We start from the raw sequence: 21826 nt of genomic DNA on the forward strand, positions 1-21826 counted from the left end.
AGCGGCTGAGTGCGCAGCCAGGCTGGCCTCGTGGAGTCGGCCGGGTCGGGTGCCAGAGAGGCCATCGGTGACGATCCGACAGGCGGAGATTCAGGATCAAGGAGAGGGGCTGGGAGAAATTGGCATTACCCAAATGTTTCAGGAAATTTGCCAGAAACTGTCAAGTTTGATAAGGGGTAATTCAGTAGTTGGTGCGCCAAAGCGGCAGGGTCCAGCCCAGCCAATAGAGCAATTCGATTATGGCCGAGGGGGTCCGGAACCGGAAGAGACATTACACCGATACCCACAGGGGCCTTTTATGGGGAGTTGTTTCCGGTGCGGGCGAAGAGGACACATGCAACGATATTGCCGGTACCCGGCGATGGAGGGACCCTCCAATAGACTTTTAGACTCGGAGAGGATGAATCCTCCTGCTGAACCGCCAGGTCTATCCGAGATGCCCTTTTATAGGTCGGGTCCGGAAATCACTGTCGGGGGTCGGGGAGACTAGATCGGGCTGAGCATACAGGGCCATGCTTGGCTGGTGAGATTGTGGCGAAGTGCCCTCCCTTGGTGAAAATAGTGAATTGTGGGAAAATTGGTGAGGGTTTGTAAGTTCTGCTGGGTTTTGGAGTGACAATAGGGACAGTGGGTAATTGATAACAAAGTGGGCACGAGTGGCTGTCTAATGGCTGGTGCGTGGATCGGGTGAGGAGAAGTGCTGTGTGAGTTGTTTCACGTTAAGAAGTGAAATGTATGGTGCACACATTGATTTTTTATTGGAAATGGTGTGGTAACAGGGAAGGTCATGGTCGGTGAAGTGTTAGAAATGCAGGTGCCGCATGTAAGGCCGATGGGGTGGGGGGAGTCATGTGGGTTTTGTGGGTGGGGATGATGTGCTTGTCCGCAGGGATTTCTGAGGCTCACGGTGAGCGGGAATTGCGACCCCCTTCAAGGAGATTCACCCCTGGTGGCTAACGGTGACAGTGTCTGGAGGCAACTGGGAGAGGGTCTGGTTGGGCGACCAAGGCGGGTAGGACCTTGGCGACCCAGGAAGGCCAGAGGAGCCAGTGAGACCCCTTCCAGTGTGTTGTACGGGGTTAGAGCTGATGGCTACCAGGGGGGTGGGAATCAAAGGGAGCGGGGCGGAGAAACGTCTGGGTTGGACTAAAGCTTTCCTGTGGGCATGGTAGCACCTGAGATGCTCCCATTATCTTGTGGTAACCCACCCCACGGCCATGACGGGATTCAGCCTGCATCATTAAAATGGGGACCATGACCTAGAAATGTGATGATGACCATGGTGTGAGTGTTGTGAAGATGTGCGAGTCCCACTCGATCCCGCACAACTTGATATGTGCAGCAAGGGCATGATGTCCGCATAATTTTGGGGCAAACAAATTTGAAAATTAGCTCCCCAGGTAACGCTGGGTCTATTAGCATCCACTGGGGGACGCGGTCAAGTGTAAATATCCCGTGAATAGTGTCGTTAAGGCTTAGAGTAGGAATGTAAAGTATAAGTGTTGTGTTTTTGTGGAACCTTTTGTTTCCCCTCCCCAGATCACTGGAAGAGTGTTGGGCAAGAGCGATGATCCAGAGGATGGAGTGCAACTTCGCTCAGTGCTCTCATGTGATGAAAAAAAAAAAAGAAATAAAAAAATGAATGATTGTTTAGGCGAGGATAAGGCCATAAGGGGGTTGTACATTAAGCAGGATAGGTAAGTTAGCTGCGGCTCGCTGCCCATTGCCCCTCCTACTTTATTTCGTGAGGTTAAATAGGTGTGAGTCAGTAAGTGTTAAGGCTGGTAAGGTAGCGCCTGTGATATACCTTGCAGGAGCTGCGGTACCAGAGGAGGGGGCAGTGTTAAGTCTGAGGGGGGGGTATGCATTCAAAGGGTAATTAGGTTGTTTAATTAGGTATGCCATGCTGTTCGAGTTTACCAGGATCTCGATGTAATAAGTAGCAATTCAGTGGTGATAAGTTGTCTAGTAAATGTCCATTTCTTTAAGGGGGAAATGATAATTGTCGCGTAATTAGATAGGAGACGGGATAGGGTAAGTGTGTCTGTGTAAACCCTGTTAGTATTCCCTGGAGGCTTGCCGTGACGTCACAGGACAGTGCTGCGGATGGCTCCGCCCCGTGATCACGATTGGCGGAAGGCGATGGCGGAGGGCCAATAAAACGGCTCGATTGGAAGTGACGAGGACTCGAGGATAAAAAGGTTCGGTTCGGGTAAAAGGGGTGGGAGGAAGAAAATCGGTAAAGAAAGACCATTTTGGTGGAGGCTGTTGTGCTGGGAGCGTGCTGTTTTGTTGCGCTGATTCGATCCTGGATTCATCGTGTCTCGTGGCCTTGCTGTGCCTCGTGCCTCACCTCGGTTGGCTCTGGGGTTCTGCTGGCTCGGAGTACGGGGTCGAACGGCGGGCGGACCTGCCTCCCTCTCCTGCCCGCAACTTGGCGCCAGAACTGGCTCCCTGGCGGCTGTGAGCGGACTTGCGCCGACACCAGGAGGTCGACAGCACTACGGTGTCTCCTGCCCCTGACGTGTGCAACGCCAGCTCGTCCGACCCCAATCCAGGGACTCTTGCGTCTACACCATGGGCCAGCCTGACCACCAGGACCAGCTACGTTGTGTGTGTGTGTGTGTGTGTGTGTGTGTGTGTGTGTGTGTGTGTGTGTGTGTGTGTGTGTGTGTGTGTGTGTGTGTGTGTGTGTGTGTGTGTGTGTGTGTGTGTGTGTACCTGGCTCCTTAGAGGGTTTGAGATTGGTATATCCATTGGAATTGTTTGTGTTTTCCCCACGCCGAACCCACACCACCATCCCATCGAATCGCCCCAGATCCCTCCTCTTGCCGAGTCTTATTATTTCTGGTTAGAGAAATAAACGTTATTAACTCAGTGAAAAGCGACTCGTGCCACCTTCCTCATCCCGTTTGTGGTAGAGCGATTAAAACCACCATCTTTGGGTTCTAAAAAATAAACCGCCTCCATCGTTTCGGCTCATTCTACGTTGGCGGGACTGTTCAAGTCCCGTGGACGTCACAATATATATATGTATATATATATATATATATATATATATATATACATATATATATATATATATATATGTATATATATATATATATTTATATGTATATATATATATATGTGTATATATATATATATATATATATATGTATATATATATATATATATATATATGTATATATATATATATATATATATATATATATATATATATATATATGTGTGTATATATATGTATGTATATATATATATGTATATATATATATATATATATATATATATGTATATGTATATATATATATATATATATATATATATATATATATATATATATATATATATATATATATATATATATATATACACACATACACACACACAGAGAAACATCAGACGCACGGCTGATGCATCACTGCGGATAATATCTCACACGGTAAAATCGCATAATCCCCAAAGAACAGCCATCAGTCTGCCACCCAGATGATTGTTCCCAATAATGCAAACCATTCAACCAGAAGGCATGTGACGTGATCGATGGGTAAATCTAAACATGTGGTGTATGATGAGCACTCCCCCGATCTCCATTCGACATAGTCCTACATCAAAGCGTCACCTCCAACCCGGAGGCCTCGTCCTGGTGATTCTGTCAAACAGACAAACACTACATGGTCAACATCAGTTAAACATGAAATGGAGCTGCCTATCCAGATTTCAGGCTTATTTGCCCTCATCAGGAGGACATACCAATAAATATCCAACCAATGATGACCACATTTGTCCATTAAATACCAGACTGACTGTTATTGTCCTGACTGTTATTATGAGCATTGCCACGGAATGTGTCTCACATGGTAAAACCGCATAATCCGCAAAGAACAACCATCCATCTGCCACCCAGACAATCATTCCCACTAATGCAAATCATTCAACCAGTGATGTGATCGGCAGGTAAATTGAAACATGTGGTAAATCGAGACAAAAAATATATATATATATATATATATATATATATATATATATATATATATATATATATATATATATATATATATATCCATCCATCCATTGGGACCAGACTCTGTGCAGAGCGTTGGTGCTGCCTAAGCAGTCTCCTTGGCTATTGGGTACAATCCTGGACGGGTCGCCATGCCGACACAGGATACCAGCATGCTGGCACTCATTTTTCCAACATTGGAAGGATGGCAGGCAGAGTCTACCCCACTTGATATTAATTCAACAGCCGAGTGGGATTTGAACTCAGGATCCTCGGATCCCAAGCCAAACACCCTAACCATGAGGCCAGCATCAGGCATATTATATTATATACTTGACATATTATATTGTATACATGCCATATTATATACTATATACACACATATGAAACCCGGAGCCTGGTGTTGGCGCAGTGGTTATGGCAGCGGCTTGGGATCCAAGAGGTCCTGAGTTCAAGCCCTGTTGGGCCACTGAATTAATACACCAGGGGGTTGACTCAGCCTGTCATCCTTCCGAGGTCGGCGAAATGAGTACCAGTATACTGGGCCGGTGTATACCCCGGTTAAAATAGGTGTACCATATCCCTGTGTCGTAAGAGGCGACCAAGGTTGCGTCAGGAAGGGCATCCGGCGTAAAACATGTGCCAAATCACTATGCGGATCATACGGATGATCCGCTGTGGCGACCCCTAACGGGAGCAGCTGAAAGAAGAAGAAGAAGACACACACACACACACATCTGGAATAAAAGCAAAACTCTAACTCAGGCAGATTGTTTCACAGAACTGGGTCAAATTCATGGAATGGTTTGTGTGAAATGGCACGATACTCAGCGCCTCAGATTACCCATTACATGCAGGGCCTGGCTCGTAACAACTGCAGTAATAGCGGACATCACAATCGGATATATTGTTTTACCCAGCATGCATATGCCAAACTACTGTAGCTTTAACCATAGGGATTCTCTCTCATCATTTTGAGCTTTTAGTTTTTCACTCTATTATTGTTTTAACCGTTGGTACTCAATCAGTGTTGTCATGCAATCGGAACAAACAATTTATGTTTCACAGCTTGTCCTGTGCGAAGTGCACGCCGTCGATGCTTCATCCAAGTATTATTGAAAAGCTTTACCAGAACTCCATGATTTCTGAGGTTCACAATGGTCAAGGTAAAGAATCGGCTCGCCAGGAGTGCGGCCTTCCTCATACAACATTGATTAAATTTTTTTTTTTTCCACAGCACAGAGCAATTGCCCAATAAATTTATTGTTCAGTGAAATGTTGTGCAGTTTTATTGTACAGCTTTGCTTTTAACACCAGATTTGATGACATCTGTTGCAGCTGTAAGGACGTGCAGGCGAAATTGAAGATGTTGTTATAAGCTATGATGGAGTACAACCAAAGGAATCGGCCGAGGCCATTGGGCCCACCGTAATCATGAGATTTTTTTGATGCAAAAAATGAGAGGAAAGGGAATGGTGGAAGAGGAACACGTGAGAAACAGATGAATGAATGAGAATGAGTGTGGAGGGATGAGAGGAGCGAGTGAAAACAAACTTAGGGGATGCTTTGGATACAAAACCTCGCACATCTGCATGCAGTCAAGTGCTTGCACAATATGCATGCTACTTTCATGCTTCACACTCAAAGTCTCATGGTAAAACATGAGACTTTGAGTGTGCCAAACCTACCTTTAAGAGTTCATGTAATTCCGTTTCTTTTTTCAACCGATAAGCAACCCTTACAGTGCTTTCCTGGAAGAATTTAACTTCCAACGACCGTCTACTCGACTGCCAGGATGGCCTCCACCCTAAGAGGTTTGCACATTCGCCTCCAAGCTGTCCAGCCTGAATCAGAATCTCAACCCAGCTACCAACTGTCATCCTGGTGTTTCACAGGCAGAGTGATTCATCAATGTGTGTGCCATCCCTCGGACGGGTGTTTAACAGGCATCCCATCTGCCAGCATTAGTTGGTAGATGTTAAAGATCCCAGGATGTCCTTCATGAAGAGTAGGCTAGATATTGGTGGCACTACGAACAAACTATAAATTCCTACCCTGACTTCATGTGTCAAGAGTGGCGACCCATCCAGGATTGCCACCCTTGCCAATAAATTACTTTGGCACAACTGTGTGTGTGTGTGTGTGTGTGTGTGTGTGTGTGTGTGTGTGTGTGTGTGCACACGTGCGCAGCATGTGCGTGTGCGTCTGTGTACACATTCACTCCATTGTCCTGGCTTTATAATGCACAAATGGCATTGTGAAGTTAATTATGATGTTGAGCATTTCCATTCTGGCAGCTCAGCCAGCACAACAGAAGGTGAGCAGACATACAGTTGAAGGCCAAAAACGTTCTTGGCAAATTTAAATGACACTTATGGCTGTACATCAGGAAAATAATTATCATATTATGCACAGATTAAAACTCCAGGGAATTGATCACACTGGCTTTGTTTAAACAAATATCCAAGAAACGACGGACGGGATCATCAGTTTAATCAAGGTTTGGACCCATTAAGTGCAGTACTCCAAAGAATGGTAAATGTACAATACTGCATCCCGTAAACGGTGAATTTTCTTCCAAAAACTCACAAATTCATCACATTGTCAATATCTTAGCAGCTGGTCGTATCACAGGCCATGTCCGTGGAGAAACTAGCATCGGAATACACATTCTGGCACAGCATCTGTCAAATCCAAACGTTGTCATGGTGAGGTCGCATGATCACATCAAGGAAATCCCATGGATTGAGTGCGTCCCATGGATTACGAAGTTTAACCAGAGAGATTATGCCAAGAGATGATGCCATTACTTACCAATAGAACCGACCCTCAGACACGCCTTCATACAATAGTCTCCAGTTCCTGCCCAGCTCCATGGATACAAACAGCTGTGGAATGCAAGAACCCGACTCAGCATCAGAATCAATTGTATTAAAAGTGAAAATCTGGCAACTTGAAAGCCATAAATTGCTGAATCAGCCAAGAAACATCTTACAGAGCATTTGCTATTGATTCCATAATGACTGCAAGGCAGTTGCAATATGAGAAGATGATTTATCATTGTAATTGAAAATATGTAAAATGAATTATTCATGATGCTGCCACAGACGTAAATCCAATTTTAAATTGCTTGCAAGATATTTTTGTTGCTCGACTGAATGACGGAAGTGTGCCATGGTCGGAGCACGTTTGGGAAGGTATTGGAGCACAATTTGGAGCATGAGGTATTGGATTGTAGGTGTTGGATGTATTGGATGAAAAAGTAATGGAGTAAAAGCACGCTTGAAAGGGTGTTGGAAAGAGATCGTCACTGTCGTCCGAAAAATGCCAAATTATTTTTCGATTTTGAATACAAATATATATGACTGGGGATGTGGGGGGGGGGGGAGACGTTTGGTGCTGTCTGGCTGGGTGAGCTTTTCCCAGTGGAATTTCAGGACATGTTGAATATTGAAAAGGTGTGGAGTTCTTGGCAGCATTGCCTGACCCGACACACCAATATACACTTTATAGCGGCCTTCGATGGCATCAAAATGGTCTCCAAAGCCAATGTGTGGTTGCTTAAAGACTTTGCCCACATTCTGAAGCAGCTCCACCCAAAATTTGGGCCTTCTACATGCTACCGTTTGGCCGTGAGAGAGTTATCTTTACAAGAGTAACATAAAAAAAAACCACAAATTAACACACAAACACTTGAAATTATATGCAAGTTTAATAAGGAAGTAGCTTTTCTTCATAATCATAGAAGAAACAAGAAAGCATCTCAAAATGCAAAGCCCGTCCACATCAGCTTTGTACTCAAACGAAATTATATTAATATGTGTGTCTCCATGTTCTCATAATAAAGGTTTGTTAAAGATTTCATGACAACAGTTGAATTGGTAAAAATGCTTTGGCCTGGACACACACAATGAATCTCAATGGTAAATAAATAAATAAATAAACATGGAAGTGATTACAAAATAACAGGACGGCTCATACATGATGCACTGTGGAGGAGCCAATAAGGACTATTTATAGTCACTACGACTTTGCCCTTTCACATTTTGACCCAATTTTTAACTATTTTCACCATATTCTCATTATAAGTATTTGTTGAAAATTTGACAACAAAAGCTCATTATGGTTATGGCCTGGACAGACAGACACACACACACACACACACACACACACACACACACACACACACACACACACACACACACACACACACACACACACACACACACACACACACACACACACACACGATGACTGCAAAACCCCGTCTCCCGCTGTGTAGCTAAATATGCTAACGTACTGAAAATAAAGAAAAAAAACCTTGGCATTTGTTGATTAATTAGTCAATGTCTCTCATGAATAAAACCTCTGGAATGCACCATATACTTTCTGGTACTTGGGGCTGGAATGAGTTACAATTTGACAACAACAACAACAACAACAGTGCTCTCATTGCAAGATAACTGAGAGGTTGGGGAAGTTTACTGCCAGTTTGGTAATGTGATATATATTCATCATGAAATAAAGGTTCGTATTCTGTAGTTTTTAGCACATGGCAGGCACTCATTTTGTTTAACGCTCTTCCTGAAAGCCATTTCAAATAGTGCCATTTGGGATGTATACCATATCCCATTTTAATGCCAAAGTTCAGTTTATTTTTCTATATGTGATCGAGCCTCGTGGGATGTGGGAGAGCATTAAGGTGACAGAACATTAATTTTACTTTTGTTTCAAGTTTTTATTTCATTCCATTCATTGCAATATATGTGTAATAAAACACATTTAGAGTTGTACAACTTTTAGCCTCGTTATCTGAGTGAAAAAAACTGAGAGCACAGCTCATAGATGATATACTCATCTTTGAGTTGTGTGGTAAGGATTCCATTACTGGTGCAATCGGAATTCTGAACCACCTATAAACCGCCACCCTGGTACTTTGCAGTCTGAAGGATGATATGGAGGAGGATGTTGGACCGCGACCTGTCTGCTCGCATTTTGCTTGGAAAAGTAAAATATGTTGACGTGTATTTTGAATGGAGTGCACCATTTTGTGCCAACATCCTCGCCAAATATCAAATTCCAATCCTGATTATTGTTGGGAAGGTAATGGCAAACCATCCATTGTTTCAAAGGGGTCAAAAGGGTTATAAACAGTTCAAAGGGTGTAAAGGTCTTAAGTGGTCTAGAATATCGAAAGGGATCTAAATGGGTCCAAGGGGTATCAATGGGTCGAAAGGGACTTCAGGTCTATCAGGGTCCAAAGGGTCATAAGGAGTCTTAAGGTCTAAAGTGACTATGGGGTCTAAGGGGTCATATGAGGTCCAAAGGGTCTATGGTGTGTAAAGGTCAAAACTCGAAAGGGTACTTTCCAATAGTAGTTAGATTCTAAGGGATCTGAAGGGCCAAACGGGTTTCAAAGGTCTATTGGGTATCAAGGGGTCTGAAGGTCTTGATGGGTCAAAGGGGTGTAAAGGATGTAAATTCATAAAGGCGTCTAAAATGTCTGAGGAGTCTTAAAAGGTCTAAGAGGTCAAAGGAGTTGAAAGGTTTAAAAGGTACATTCCAATAGTACGTAAGTAATAGACGCAGTCACAAGACGTTCAAACAGGACGTAATTATGAGAAATAAGTACATAGTGTAACTTTTTTTTAAAAAAAAACAGGCAGACATGAATGTTGATAAATGTTCATGGTATAGAATATAGATGAATGCAAATGGGAATCGAGCACACCCCAATAACCTCAATAATATTCCACTTTAGAAAAGTCATTGAAAAACACTTTATCCATTGCTCAACAATCAAGAAAGTTTCCAACGTTATAATTTATCAGCAATAAGTTGAACCACATAATAAGAAAGCACTCCAGAGTATGAGAGTATGAGAGTATGAGAGACGGAAACCAAACCTTGAGAGAGATAAAGCTTTTGAAAATAAGATTTAATGGATGGATGCATCACGACTTGGTCTACAATGATTTGTGTGTGAAATTGCTCCCTCACCTCCATTTCCCAATGGCATTGTACAGGTTGCATTGGAAGCATAACAAGGGAATCTTCCACGGTGATATAAAGAGACGGAAAATTTCCATGAGCATCAAATGCATGAGAAACCAAATTGAAGTCACTTAAATTGTCTCATGCCACTCTGGTCATCCTATCCATAGTGCCGTGCGTGCACGGATCTCCAAGTAGCAGTGAGGATCGGTGAAAATGGCAGAGTTAAAACGAGTTATCGACACAAAGAAAAGAAAGAGCGAATTAATTACAAATGGCGTGAAAAAAATTGTTGTGTTGTGACAACTTTGGCACAGATATTTTAGCAAACATTTGTCCGATCTATTATTTAAAATAATAAACGCAAGTTCGAGAACAACTTGTCTCTTCTTAATGGACATACACAAAGTGTGCATGAAAAATTAATTGTTTTTTTCCCTTCAAATTGGCTTCCTGCTGCAAACGACAACACAACACCACCCTGGCCTGGCTTCCTACATTCAACTTTATGGATTTTGACACAATGAATATTAATGTCATGCGATGCCCCACTTCTGTGTCAATTTTTCTCTAGAGTCAGGTAATCACAACAAGGGACAAACTACAGATTGTATGCATATACTTGGAGAGTGGGGGGGGGGGGAGTGTTGGTGGGATGAAACTTCTGCTATATGAAAGTAATATAGAGATGGGCCCAAACAAATTTAGAAAGTACAGAATACAAATTGCAGGTGATAATATTATCTCTGGTCCAAGAAAATATTAACATCTGGAATCAGGCCTGAAACATGCACTTCACAAGCTTTTCATGATCAAACTATAAGGGCACTGGCGAGAACGCATATACCTCCGCCAAGCTGATTAGTAGACGTTTTGTATCACACTGATGGGCCCGATCTGGATTCGGACCTGAAGTAAAATTTAATCGGCTTGTTCTTGTCACCTAAGCAACTCATCCACCAAGTTTCATCTGAATCAGTCCTTAACTTTTTGAGATATCGTGCTATATATCGTTTAAGCCCCATCAATCAATGGAGAAGAATCACTTAAAAAAAATTCTCGGATCCGGATCTGGATTCGGATCTTCACCAAAATCGAATTCTTTCTTCCTTGTTACACACCCAACCTGCCCACCAAGTTTTGTCTGAATCCGTACAGAACTTTTTGAGATATCCTGCTACATATAATTTTTGGCCCGATCTCTCAATGGTGAAGAATCACCTAAAAAAAATTAATGGATCCAGATGAGGATTCGGATATTCACCAAAATCTCATCATTTCGTCGGTGTCATATACCCAAACTCTCCACCAAATTTCGTCCGAATCAATCCACAACTTTATGAGATATCCTGTTCACAAACAACCAACCAAACCGACAGACAGACAGGTGTGAAAACATAACCTCCACCCAACTTTGGTGGCAGAGGTAATTATGTATGCCTGGTGTTGGCTTAATGGTTAGGGTGTTGGGCTTGGGATTCTAGGATCCTGAGTTCAAACCCCACTCGGTTGTTGAATTAATACCAGATGGGGTTGACTGTGCTTGTCACCCTTCCGAGGTCGGCAAAATGAGTGCCAGCATGTTGGGATACTGTGTCGGAGTGGCGACCCGTCCAGGATTGTGTGCAATAGCCAAGGAGACTGCTTAGGCAGCACCAATACTCTGCACAGAGTATGGTCCCAATGGATGGATGGTAATTATGTCACACAGTAGCAGCGAATAACTCGTCCTGACTGATGCGTCAATTCCCTTCGGATTGGTGTATTTTATTACGACTTTTAATACCCCTTCCTACCAGGCAGCACTATGTGATATACATTTATATATAGAGAATTGGGTACCCCCCCCCCCAACTCTGAACCCCCAAGACTGATTATTTTTTAACTGCCTAAAACCTTCTTATGCACACCCTGAATACAAGCAGCAGTTTTCAACTCATTCCATCCAGCAGATTAGGCATGCATAGAAGTCAAACAAACAAATACTCAAACATATACAAACAGACATTTCTAAAATTATAGTGTGGTTTTCAGCCAATCGTTTAGTTTACAAGATAGATTTTTCTCTGCAAGACAGAAGCTCCTGGAAGATTAGGGTGACAGAGGGTATGACCTCACGGGATGGTAGTGAAGCAACAGATGGACACAATAAGCAAGAGAATAAACAAACAGAAAAAGAGAAAGGAAAGAAGGAAACCCTGCTGCAATTGCAACAGGGTTGTATACAAATCAAGCAAAAGGGTTGGACTATGTGGGGTTAATGGGGTTAATAAGATTGTAGTTGAGGATGAGGGATGACATGAAATGGTGCTGCAACACCCGCTTGAAGCCCAGAGTGAAGAGTGGAATAGCATGGTCTCTGGTAGGTGATTACAAAGATGGGAGAAGCAAGGAATATGAGTTGAGGTGGCGGTCAGTCTGGATTTTGAATGTTTAACCGCAAGGGTGTTCGTTAAGAACGTGTGCATTCTGGAATCGTTGGAGAAAGTCAGAGGGCTGAGAGAGCAGATGGAGTGAAAGCAGAGGAGGGGTGGTGAAAGCAAAACAAACCAGTCAACATCGACCTGCCTGCAATGTGAAAGCAACAAATGTTGTGTTTCAGCCTCATCGGGAGAGATTCCATTAATGTTGAGAGTTATAGATGTCAGGGTATTCAAGAGAAACAGCTATGATTTGGTCATACATCAATTTATTGGATTCCTCCTCAAGAAGTCTAATCTGTCGATGATGGAGAATAATTGTTTTTAAAGTAGCTCAAATTTTGGTAAATGCTTAAATTTAACTAAAAAGCAGCCTTTAATTTCATTCAAATAAAATATCCTTTTATCATTCGAAGGATGTTTTTTTTAAATAATAAATTGAAAGGGGAAATGTGTTGTGTGAATGGCCTATTATATGCTGTGCTAATGCAGCCAAGTGAAGGCTAGTCCTTGGATACCAGAGGCAGAACTCGTTACAAAGACAAAATCTGCATGTACTACCTATAATCTGCAACAATAAATGGCAGTGTGTGTTAGTGTGTGTCAGTGTGCGTGTGTCGTCCAGAACTCCAAAACCATGAAACCTAGCGGCCCTAAACTTCGCATGCACACTGAGGGAACTCCAAGGGAGTGCATGAATTAAAACTGGGTGATTTAAACAACCCTTTTGAAGATAATTAATGGGGTGCTCAGCATGAAAAAAAACAAAAACAGGCTTTCCCTTTGTTCGTTCTCTCGTTCTCTCATTCTCTCTCAGGTCTTAAAGCCACCATTTTGTTTTGGCCTGCTAAAAAAAATGCCTTGCCTTGGAACCACAATGTACTCTCACGTAAAAAGCAAAGTATATAATCAAAATCTGTCTTCAGATTTTTTTGGATCGGAGCATGTGGACTAATTAAGTGTCGAAATCTGTAGTGAAATCTTAAAATTCCAAGAAATTAATGATTCATCCAACTGAGCGTATTTATGTGTTTACTTTAAGCAAGCAAGGCTATGATCCCTCCTTCTCCATTTTTGCACATGAAAATGTGAAATTGCAAAAGCATTAAACTTAAATTTTCAACTGTTCGGATAATTATACTGAGTGAAGAAAATATTTAGAAATGTGCCGAAAGTGTAACTTAAATGAGTGCAAAGAAAATAATGAACCAGTGGGTTCGCCACAAAGTTTCCCACATCCGAGACTGGGTTCTCCTTAGGGAAATAATCCAGGGTAAGGAAGGCAAAATAAATGAAATTAAAGATCAAATTAAAAGAATGATTAACATAACAGGAGGATTACAATGAGTAAAGCAATGGGACAAGTGAACGAGTTCAAGAGAGAAATGGAAAAATATTGTAATAAAATTTAATTAATTCACTTTTTGAAAAATTTTGACAATTTTTGACGCATCACTCTCTGCACCCTTCCTCGCTCTGGCCTCCCTCGCCTCCTTCTTCTCTCTCTTTCTCTCGCTCTCCCCCATTCCTCAACTCACTCCTCACTCCTCTCCCTCACCAATCCCCACCCCTCCTCTCCTCTCTCCCCCACCTCTCCTATCTCCCCCCTCACCACTCCGCAACCCCTCCTTTCTCCCCAATCACCGCTCCGCAACCCCTCCTTTCTCCCCCATAACCGCTCCCCACACTTCCTATCTTCCCCTCACTGCTCCTCCAACCTCCTATCTTCCCCCTCATCACTCCGCAACCCATCCTTTCTCCCCCATAACCGCTCCCCACACTTCCTATCTTCCCCTCACTGCTCCTCCAACCTCCTATCTTCCCCCTCATCACTCCGCAACCCATCCTTTCTCCCCCATAACCGCTCCCCCACAACTCCTATCTCTTCCCTCTCATCACTCCCCTACCCTCTCCCCCTCTAATCTCCATCCTCACTCCTCAACCTCCCCTCCCTGCTGCCCCACCCCTCCTCTCTCCCCCTCACTGCTCCCCCACCTCCTCACTTCCCACTCCTCTATTCTTCCCGGCTCCTCACTCCCCCAACTCTCGTATCTTTCCCCTCCCCTCTCTCCTCCCTCCCAGTCTTTCTCTCATTCCCACCTTCTCCTCCTTTTTTCCTTTCAGGTCTAAAGGGACGTGTGCTAAAGCATTGCTCTTTTTCCCTTCTTCTCTCCCCCCGCCTTTCTCTCTTTCCCCCTCCCTCGCTCTTTCATTCACTGAGAGACCCTCCTCCTCGCACCCCCTCCCTGTTAGAGTCTATAGCAAAGTGTGGTGAGGTGTCGCTATCCCCCCCCCCGTCCTCGCTCATGTCTGTCTCTGTCTCTGTCTTTCTCTCCCCCACACCCCTCCCTGCAATCCCTCCCTCACGGAGAGTATCGTGACGTGTGGTGAAGCATTGCTTCCATCCCCCACCCCTTCCTCAACCTCCTGCCCCCCATCCCACCTTCCTATCTCTTACCTTTCCTCACCCCCTCACTTCCCCATCCTTCTCCCTTTCCCCATCTTCGCTCCTCCACCCTCTCTTTTTCTCTCACTCCCACCCCCTCCTCGCACCCCTCCCTCCTGGAGTGTATAGCGAGCGATGTGTTGTGAGGCATTGCTCTCCCCCCTTACTCATGCTCCCACCTTTCTAGCTCCCCCCACCCCACCTCCTCCTCCTCCTCCTCCTTCTTCTTCTTCTTCTTCTTCTTCTTCTTCTTCTTCTTCTTCTTCTTCTTCTTCTTCTCTCTCTCTCTCTCTCTCTCTCTCTCTCTCTCTCTCTCTCTCTCTCTCTCTCTCTCTCTCTCTCTCTCTCTCTCTCTCTCTCTCTCTCTCTCTCTCTCTCTCTCTCTCTCTCTCTCTCTCTCTCTCTCTCTCTCTCTCTCTCTCTCTCTCTCTCTCTCTCTCTCTCTCTCTCTCTCTCTCTCTCTCTCTCTCTCTCTCTCTCTCTCTCTCTCTCTCTCTCTCTCTCTCTCTCTCTCTCTCTCTCTCTCCCCCTCTCTCAGTATTTCCATCACACAAGCAACAGGTGGGATTTGCTAGTTACATAATAAAATGTCTAATTAAGCAATTATTGGGTTTGTTTGTTTTCTTTGCTTTTACAAATTACTTAGCATTTTAGCCAGTGTGTCAATTTGGAAATGCAATGACATACAGTTTTAACTTTAGAGTCGAATGAATTTACGGGCTTTGGGAAGTTTTCAAGCATTATTAATTTACCCTTTCTCTGCCATGATGGCATCTCCGAAAATGTTTAGTATGCATCTGAACACTCAATGAAATGATTTGATATCCACTCTTTGCCAAATGAAGCAACACAATTGTTCATCAAAAGTTAATAAAACGGTGAACAAAATAACCCAAATGTTCTGACTCGACTTTTTTGTGCTTATTTATTTATATATTTCTCAAACCATGCTCGACTCAAGCAATGTTGATTAGCTTCCAAACATGCAGGCTGAGAAACCAGCCGAATGGAGAAACACTTATTATGACACAACAAGCTGTACATCACAGTTAACACTCAACAGAAGTGAGAAAGACAAATAAAATAAGAACAGACGAAAGCAGCGAGCTCGGTGCAACCAAGAGCCGAAGGCCAGATAAGCAGCAACGAAACAGAACACAAAATAATAATGCTCAATGATTTGTCTCCATAAAGTAATTTATATTACATTCTTGAAAGCATACCTCAAGCACAGGTCTTGAAGTTTGACAAGAGTACTATGTTATTCAAGTTTGACAAGAGTACCAGCCCTATTGAATATAGATGTGCCTAAACAGTGCATGCTCGAGGAAGGACGACAGATCAAAATGATGGCATTAATACTTCTTTGATATGCATTATACATGGGGTCTTGAAAAAGTTTTACGAACAAGAGATATTATTTGTTTCTCTCTCATTCTGTCTCTTTAAAGTGTTGTGACTTTTTCCCATGTACTAAACATGTTGTTGCGGTTCTTGAAACTGCATGCCTCTAAGGCAATGACATCCATCATGAAGTGATCCCCAGACAGTTATTTCATTAATATATGTACAGTTAGACCTTTCCCTCATGTCTAATGGGTCAAACGGGACAAAGTGCGTTGTGTGGGTCTTATAGCTCAGTCTAATTATATCTCTTTCTTCCTTTCCACCACCATGGTACATATGAATGTCCTCGCGGAGGCCAAAAGAAGCATCAACCACACGATGGAGAAATCCTCCGCTGCGAGAATATGGTGTCAAAGGGAATAGTAGAACCATACATTAAATCCCAACGCTGTATAGGACACGCACGCGTGCTCTTTTCAAACCTGATTTATATCCAATCCTTTCCTTCAATCCATGACACAGATCAGGGCCGGCACTGTGTTCAGGCAGCCACCTGTGAGGATCACCACTGTGATAAATAATTGCATGCACGATAGCGGACCCACATGCAGCCCCATGAAAATTACCATCGCACTGCACGGGACATGCATAGCACACCTCTTCATTCGGGTCTGGATGCTGATTACAATGGCATCTTACCTGTGCACTGTACAGGGCATGCATGGCGCACCTCTTCATCCGGGGCTGCGCGCTGATTACAATGGCATCTTACCAGCGCACTGTATGGGACGCGCATGGCGCACATCTTTGTTCGGGTCAGTGCGTTGGTTCACAATGGCGTCTCACGGTCGATCTTCGATCACCACCGTGGCCACCAATATCTCCCGCGGACAGTGGGGATCTTCTTACACCTTTGCCTCGAAGCAGCCGCCACCAATTAGGGGCATGCTGTGCGGCACGGATCTCTCCGGCCACATGGCGCACGGACGGGAGAAGCGTATTGATCAGCTCCAACCGCAGCATGCCGGGGTGCTTGAGTGGGCATGCGGGACCAGCGCGGCCCTCAGCCAGTCACCGGAGCATGACCTGGGAGTTCGGCACAAGGCGATTCATTTCACGGGGTTCGGAGCAAGACGATTCCACAGCTGGGCGATGTCTCACCGGATGCACCAATGAGACCGCTTCCGGCCATGGCGACCAGGCCGTGCGGAGGCCAGGGCCTAATGGGAGCGCACGATTCGGGTGATGATGCATCCTTTCGGGGTGGCACCCCACCCTGCACCGCGGGGCCAACTAAGGACGGATTGCGAAGTCGTCCGTCGTTGTCCTCTTCCTCTTTGTCTGGCATTGGATCGATCTCTGCATGTGCCTGCTGCTCCACCAGTCTGTCTCCGTCTGCCACTCCACCCACTCGCTCTCGATCTCTGCCTTCTCCACTCACTCACCACTGGCTCCACCCACCCACCTGATTCCGGCTGCCTCTCGCCACTGGACAACCCACTCACCTGGCTCCACCTAAAGTCCTTCCTCACGCCTGATGCTCTCACCCATTCTCTGGATCTGGATCGGTGCACGTGCTGCGCTGGCTCCGTAACCAGCAGGAGATGACGCGCCAAATCTCAAGGAGGAATCGCTCAGCAGAGCGTTCCCCAAAAACGTACTGGGTAGCGTGGTCGGTCAACCGTGCACGGTATTACGAGACCGTTAACCTCAGCTCCTCTCCTTTCTTCCAATGAATTCCTCTTTATCGAGGTGTGTGTGTGTGTGTGTGTGTGTGTGTGTGTGTGTGTGTGTGTGTGTGTGTGTGTGTGTGTGTGTGTGTGTGTGTGTGTGTGTGTGTGTGTGTGTGTGTGTGTGTGTGTGTGTGTGTGTGTGTAATGGCGCCCAGTCCAAGCTTTAAGTTAAGATTGCAGAAGATATATCAGAATAAGTCTACTCTGTGTCTATTTGTAAGTTGCTTGTTTTATTGTCGCACCACACATTTCTTGCTCTCCCTGCTTTACATACAACAATAAGCTACAGCCATTGTGCCACATGCTCTTCCTCACCTGCCTGTAATAAATGCTTATGTAGAAATGTTACCAGCTCGTTTTTGTCTTTTCTTTCATTGATCCGGCATGAACCATATCCGAGCTAGCCGAGACTTTATTCCCAACGATCCATTATTTTAGCCGGTACGTTCCTTGACAGTGTTACTCGGCTGCATCTGATCCTGTAAGGTTATCCGAGGACGTGTCCCCCGGTAATTAGGCCATGTGACTATGTTTAGGTATCTGCTTAAACCTCAGACGGAGGAACCTAAGGCACGTGGTTGAGTTATTGGAGTTCACGGTCGGTTAGTGACCTACCGCGTCAGAGTTATCCGTGTGCGACGGCCTGTGATTTTGGGAGTCTGGTGGGAACCCAAGACAGCTTCGACCCTGAGTGGTCTTCTCACCCTGATTTCCAGTCGCAAAAATATATATACATCTATATATACACATATACATGAAGACCACAAGGGGAAAACCAGAGAAGTCACTTTTTATAAATTTCAGGGTTATTGCACCTGCCAATAGTTGACAACATAAGGTTTCCTCTCACAATATTACTTTAACAAATAACCAGGGGTGTCACATAATTTATATGGTATAAAGTTTAGCCATGCAATAAAAAAAACAAGTGTTGCCGAAGCTGAACCAGTAGAAACCCAGAGTTGTCAGTACTTTACTTCTGGTTATCTCCCTTTCATTCATGTTAACTGTTCCACCATAATATTCAGAGTTGAGAAACTAAAAAATGAAAGGTTGTAACACTTTCACAGCATAAAGTCTGAGCACTACAATGGCCTATTTGGTTATATCGTGGGCTCCGTAGTTGGTGCATATCGTGGTTCAAGCCTGGTTAAACCTTTATTGTGACTTTTATAGGACCCACGCCGTGGCTTAATGGTTAGCGCGTCTGAGTACCCATCCTCATCCGATGTACCCACCGCCCAATCAACCTGCTTAGGTATATGAGGGAGTCACATGAGGTGACTTAGGCTATCGCGGGGGTGGTTTGTCCTTGGTTTCCTCACGGTTTTCCATCATATTAAGTAGTATGGAGTAAGAAATGGAGAATCCGTCATCATATAAGTGAAATACCCTTGAGTATGGCGTTGAACACCAATCAAACAAAAAAACAATGACCGTTTAATGTTGAAAAAAATAATGTGTGATCACCAAAGTCATGTAATGTATGCTAATAACCAACAAGCATGAATTTGCTTCACATCCTGGGTTAAAATTGCATGGCAATTATTAAACAAGGGAATAACCAGTGATGTCAGTTTGCAACATTGATTCGTTCTTTACTCTTAAATTAAATAACACAGAAGCTTGGCAAATGCCACATGCTTAATTTGATCGGCCAATGATGACTCTTCCTTTTACTGGAAAAGAAATCTATATGACAGTTATTAAACAGTCCACCAAAGTCTTGAAACTTTGTTTTTCAGTTTCTTCAAAATTGACATATCCTGACATCTCTGGTTTTCCCCTTGTGGTCTTTATATATATCCGACGGGTTGCTAAGCCCATCCTTTCTCCCTCATCACCACTCCCCCACACCTCCTATCTCTCCCCTCCCTTCTCTCCCCTCTCATCACTCCCACACCCTCTCCCCTCTAATCTCCCTCCTCACTCTCACCTCCCTACTACCCCACCCCTCCTCTCTCCCCCTCACTGCTCCCCCACCTCCTCGCAACCCGCTCCGATGGGTTGCGAAGCAAACATGATCACCAATTGGTACTGCCAATCCAGCAGGATGTCACTATACTACCTCACGTGATACCTTATGGGTGGATGGCCACACTAAGGTGGTCTCGTGCCCTCGATGCATACTCTAATTAACTCACCGGATCAGGTGTGTCCAAGTGGAGCTGCCAAGTGCACACCAGATAACAAGAGCAAATTGGTGGGGCAAAACTTCCTGGATAAATTGCATGCGACTGTGCGGGACCAATCGGGAAAATATGCTGCTAGCTGGGTACATTTATAACTCAGGTTTATTAACAACAAGGGAATGCAAATATTTACAAAGACACAATAAAGGACACAGTGCAGACTTATACCGATATAACAAACTCACATACTCTTAACTCATACTAAGACGGGTGCCACCAGAAACACACCCCAAGGAAAATTAGAGAGCAAGAGAGATAGAGAAAGTTACGAGGTGTTGGCGACCTCTTTTGTACCTGGCATGGCTGATGGGCCCATGCTTCCCAGTCACATAGGAGGGGGAGGAGGGGAGATAAAATGAGGATGTCTAAGGCATGTGGTTGGAAGAGGTGTGATGAGGTGTGACGAGGTGCATTGAAATGTCGATGAGGTGTAGAGAAGGAAAAATGGAAAGAGGTGCATGTCTGTGAGGTTGCTCTGAAAAGAACGGTTGTCGAAACTTACCCTCGCTGATTGCTCTTTTGCGTCCACAGCAGACGAGACAGAAGACAAGAGACAGAATGCATGAGAAGGTCTGGAAGACAGAATGCATGAGAAGGAAGTCTGGAAATGTCACTGTATTTCGGATTGCCCGAATCGATGCACTCAGCATGACACCTGGATTGCTCACTCACGCAACGCTCCGCTCCGCCTGCTCAGCTCTGTCCTCCATCCCGTGCCGTGCAACCGACTTAGCCAAAAGCAGATGTGTCTCTCTCTCCAACAACCCAGAACTACTACAACTCCTTCGCAGGGTATTTTATAGATGTCTGGCAAGGGAAGAGCCCAAAGTCAACTCCATTGATGTGCAGATGCTTTCCCAAGGACTATCACTGCCCCTGCAAGGACTTGAAGCTGGAAATGGCCTCATTCACTTCTGAGCGCTGCCATGTGAAGCAGACCCAAGGTTAACATGGGGCACGGCTATCTGGGAGCGTTTTCCGGTCACAAACGTGCACTGCACACCAAATGGAAGCCGCAATCAAGTGGAGCACTCGGGCTATCCATGCAATGTTGAATGGATTCAAGCACATACGTACTTGCGCTTTGGGTTACATGCCAGAATGTTCCAAACACAAACATCTGTCATGATATGTGGCATCCATTGATCCCAGGTATCTTCAAAGGACAGTGGTGGGCATCTGTCGAGGTGAATGTGGTCGTGGCGTTTGTAGTAGTTGTGTGAGGTGGTGGAAGAGTTGTCATGGTTATGGTGAGGTGGTTGAATTATTGTCGCAGTTATGGTGAGGTGGTTGAATTATTGTCGCAGTTATGGTGAGGTGGTTGAAGTGCTGTAGAGGTTATGGCGAGGGAAGTGAGCTTGAATTGATGTGGGAACTTTTATAAGGGTATCGTGATGGTTAAAGGAATGGTGTGGCATTGTGGTTCAAGTACGGGAAAGGTCTGAAGTGATGGTCAGTTCAGGAATGGCGCGAAGTTTGAATGAGGTTTTGGCAGCACAGGCAAATTTGCTATCTCTTGTTACTTTGCGGGCAGGCATGCGTGAAGGGAAGATCGTGTGTGCAGCCAAGTAAATAAAATAAAGGACAGAAATAAATCTCTCTAAATGCATTTTGGCTCATAAATCCAAAAGACATAATATAAGGGAAGGGCTATCAAAAATGAATATTAATAAAATAACTGCCTTAGAACC

General features: G+C 44.4%; 1 protein-coding gene across 4 annotated transcripts in view; it reads right to left on the reverse strand.

Annotated features, from left to right (window-relative positions):
- LOC147016127 (VPS10 domain-containing receptor SorCS3-like) overlaps window positions 1–21826 on the reverse strand; it is a 999683-nt gene that overhangs the window by 563906 nt on the left and 413951 nt on the right. For all 4 annotated transcript variants that reach the window (XR_015050022.1, XM_085848866.1, XM_085848865.1 and 1 more), the window contains exon 5: window positions 6818–6891. Coding sequence is in view for 3 of the 4 variants with exons in the window: in XM_085848866.1 (XP_085704992.1) it covers window positions 6818–6891 (74 nt within the window). In the remaining variant the exon portion in view is untranslated. The remainder of the gene's footprint in view (window positions 1–6817; window positions 6892–21826) is intronic.

The sequence above is a fragment of the Eptatretus burgeri genome, chromosome 12 (assembly GCF_056783735.1).
Source record: "Eptatretus burgeri isolate ZD-2024b chromosome 12, Ebu_testis_v1, whole genome shotgun sequence".
Lineage (NCBI taxonomy): Eukaryota > Metazoa > Chordata > Myxini > Myxiniformes > Myxinidae > Eptatretus > Eptatretus burgeri.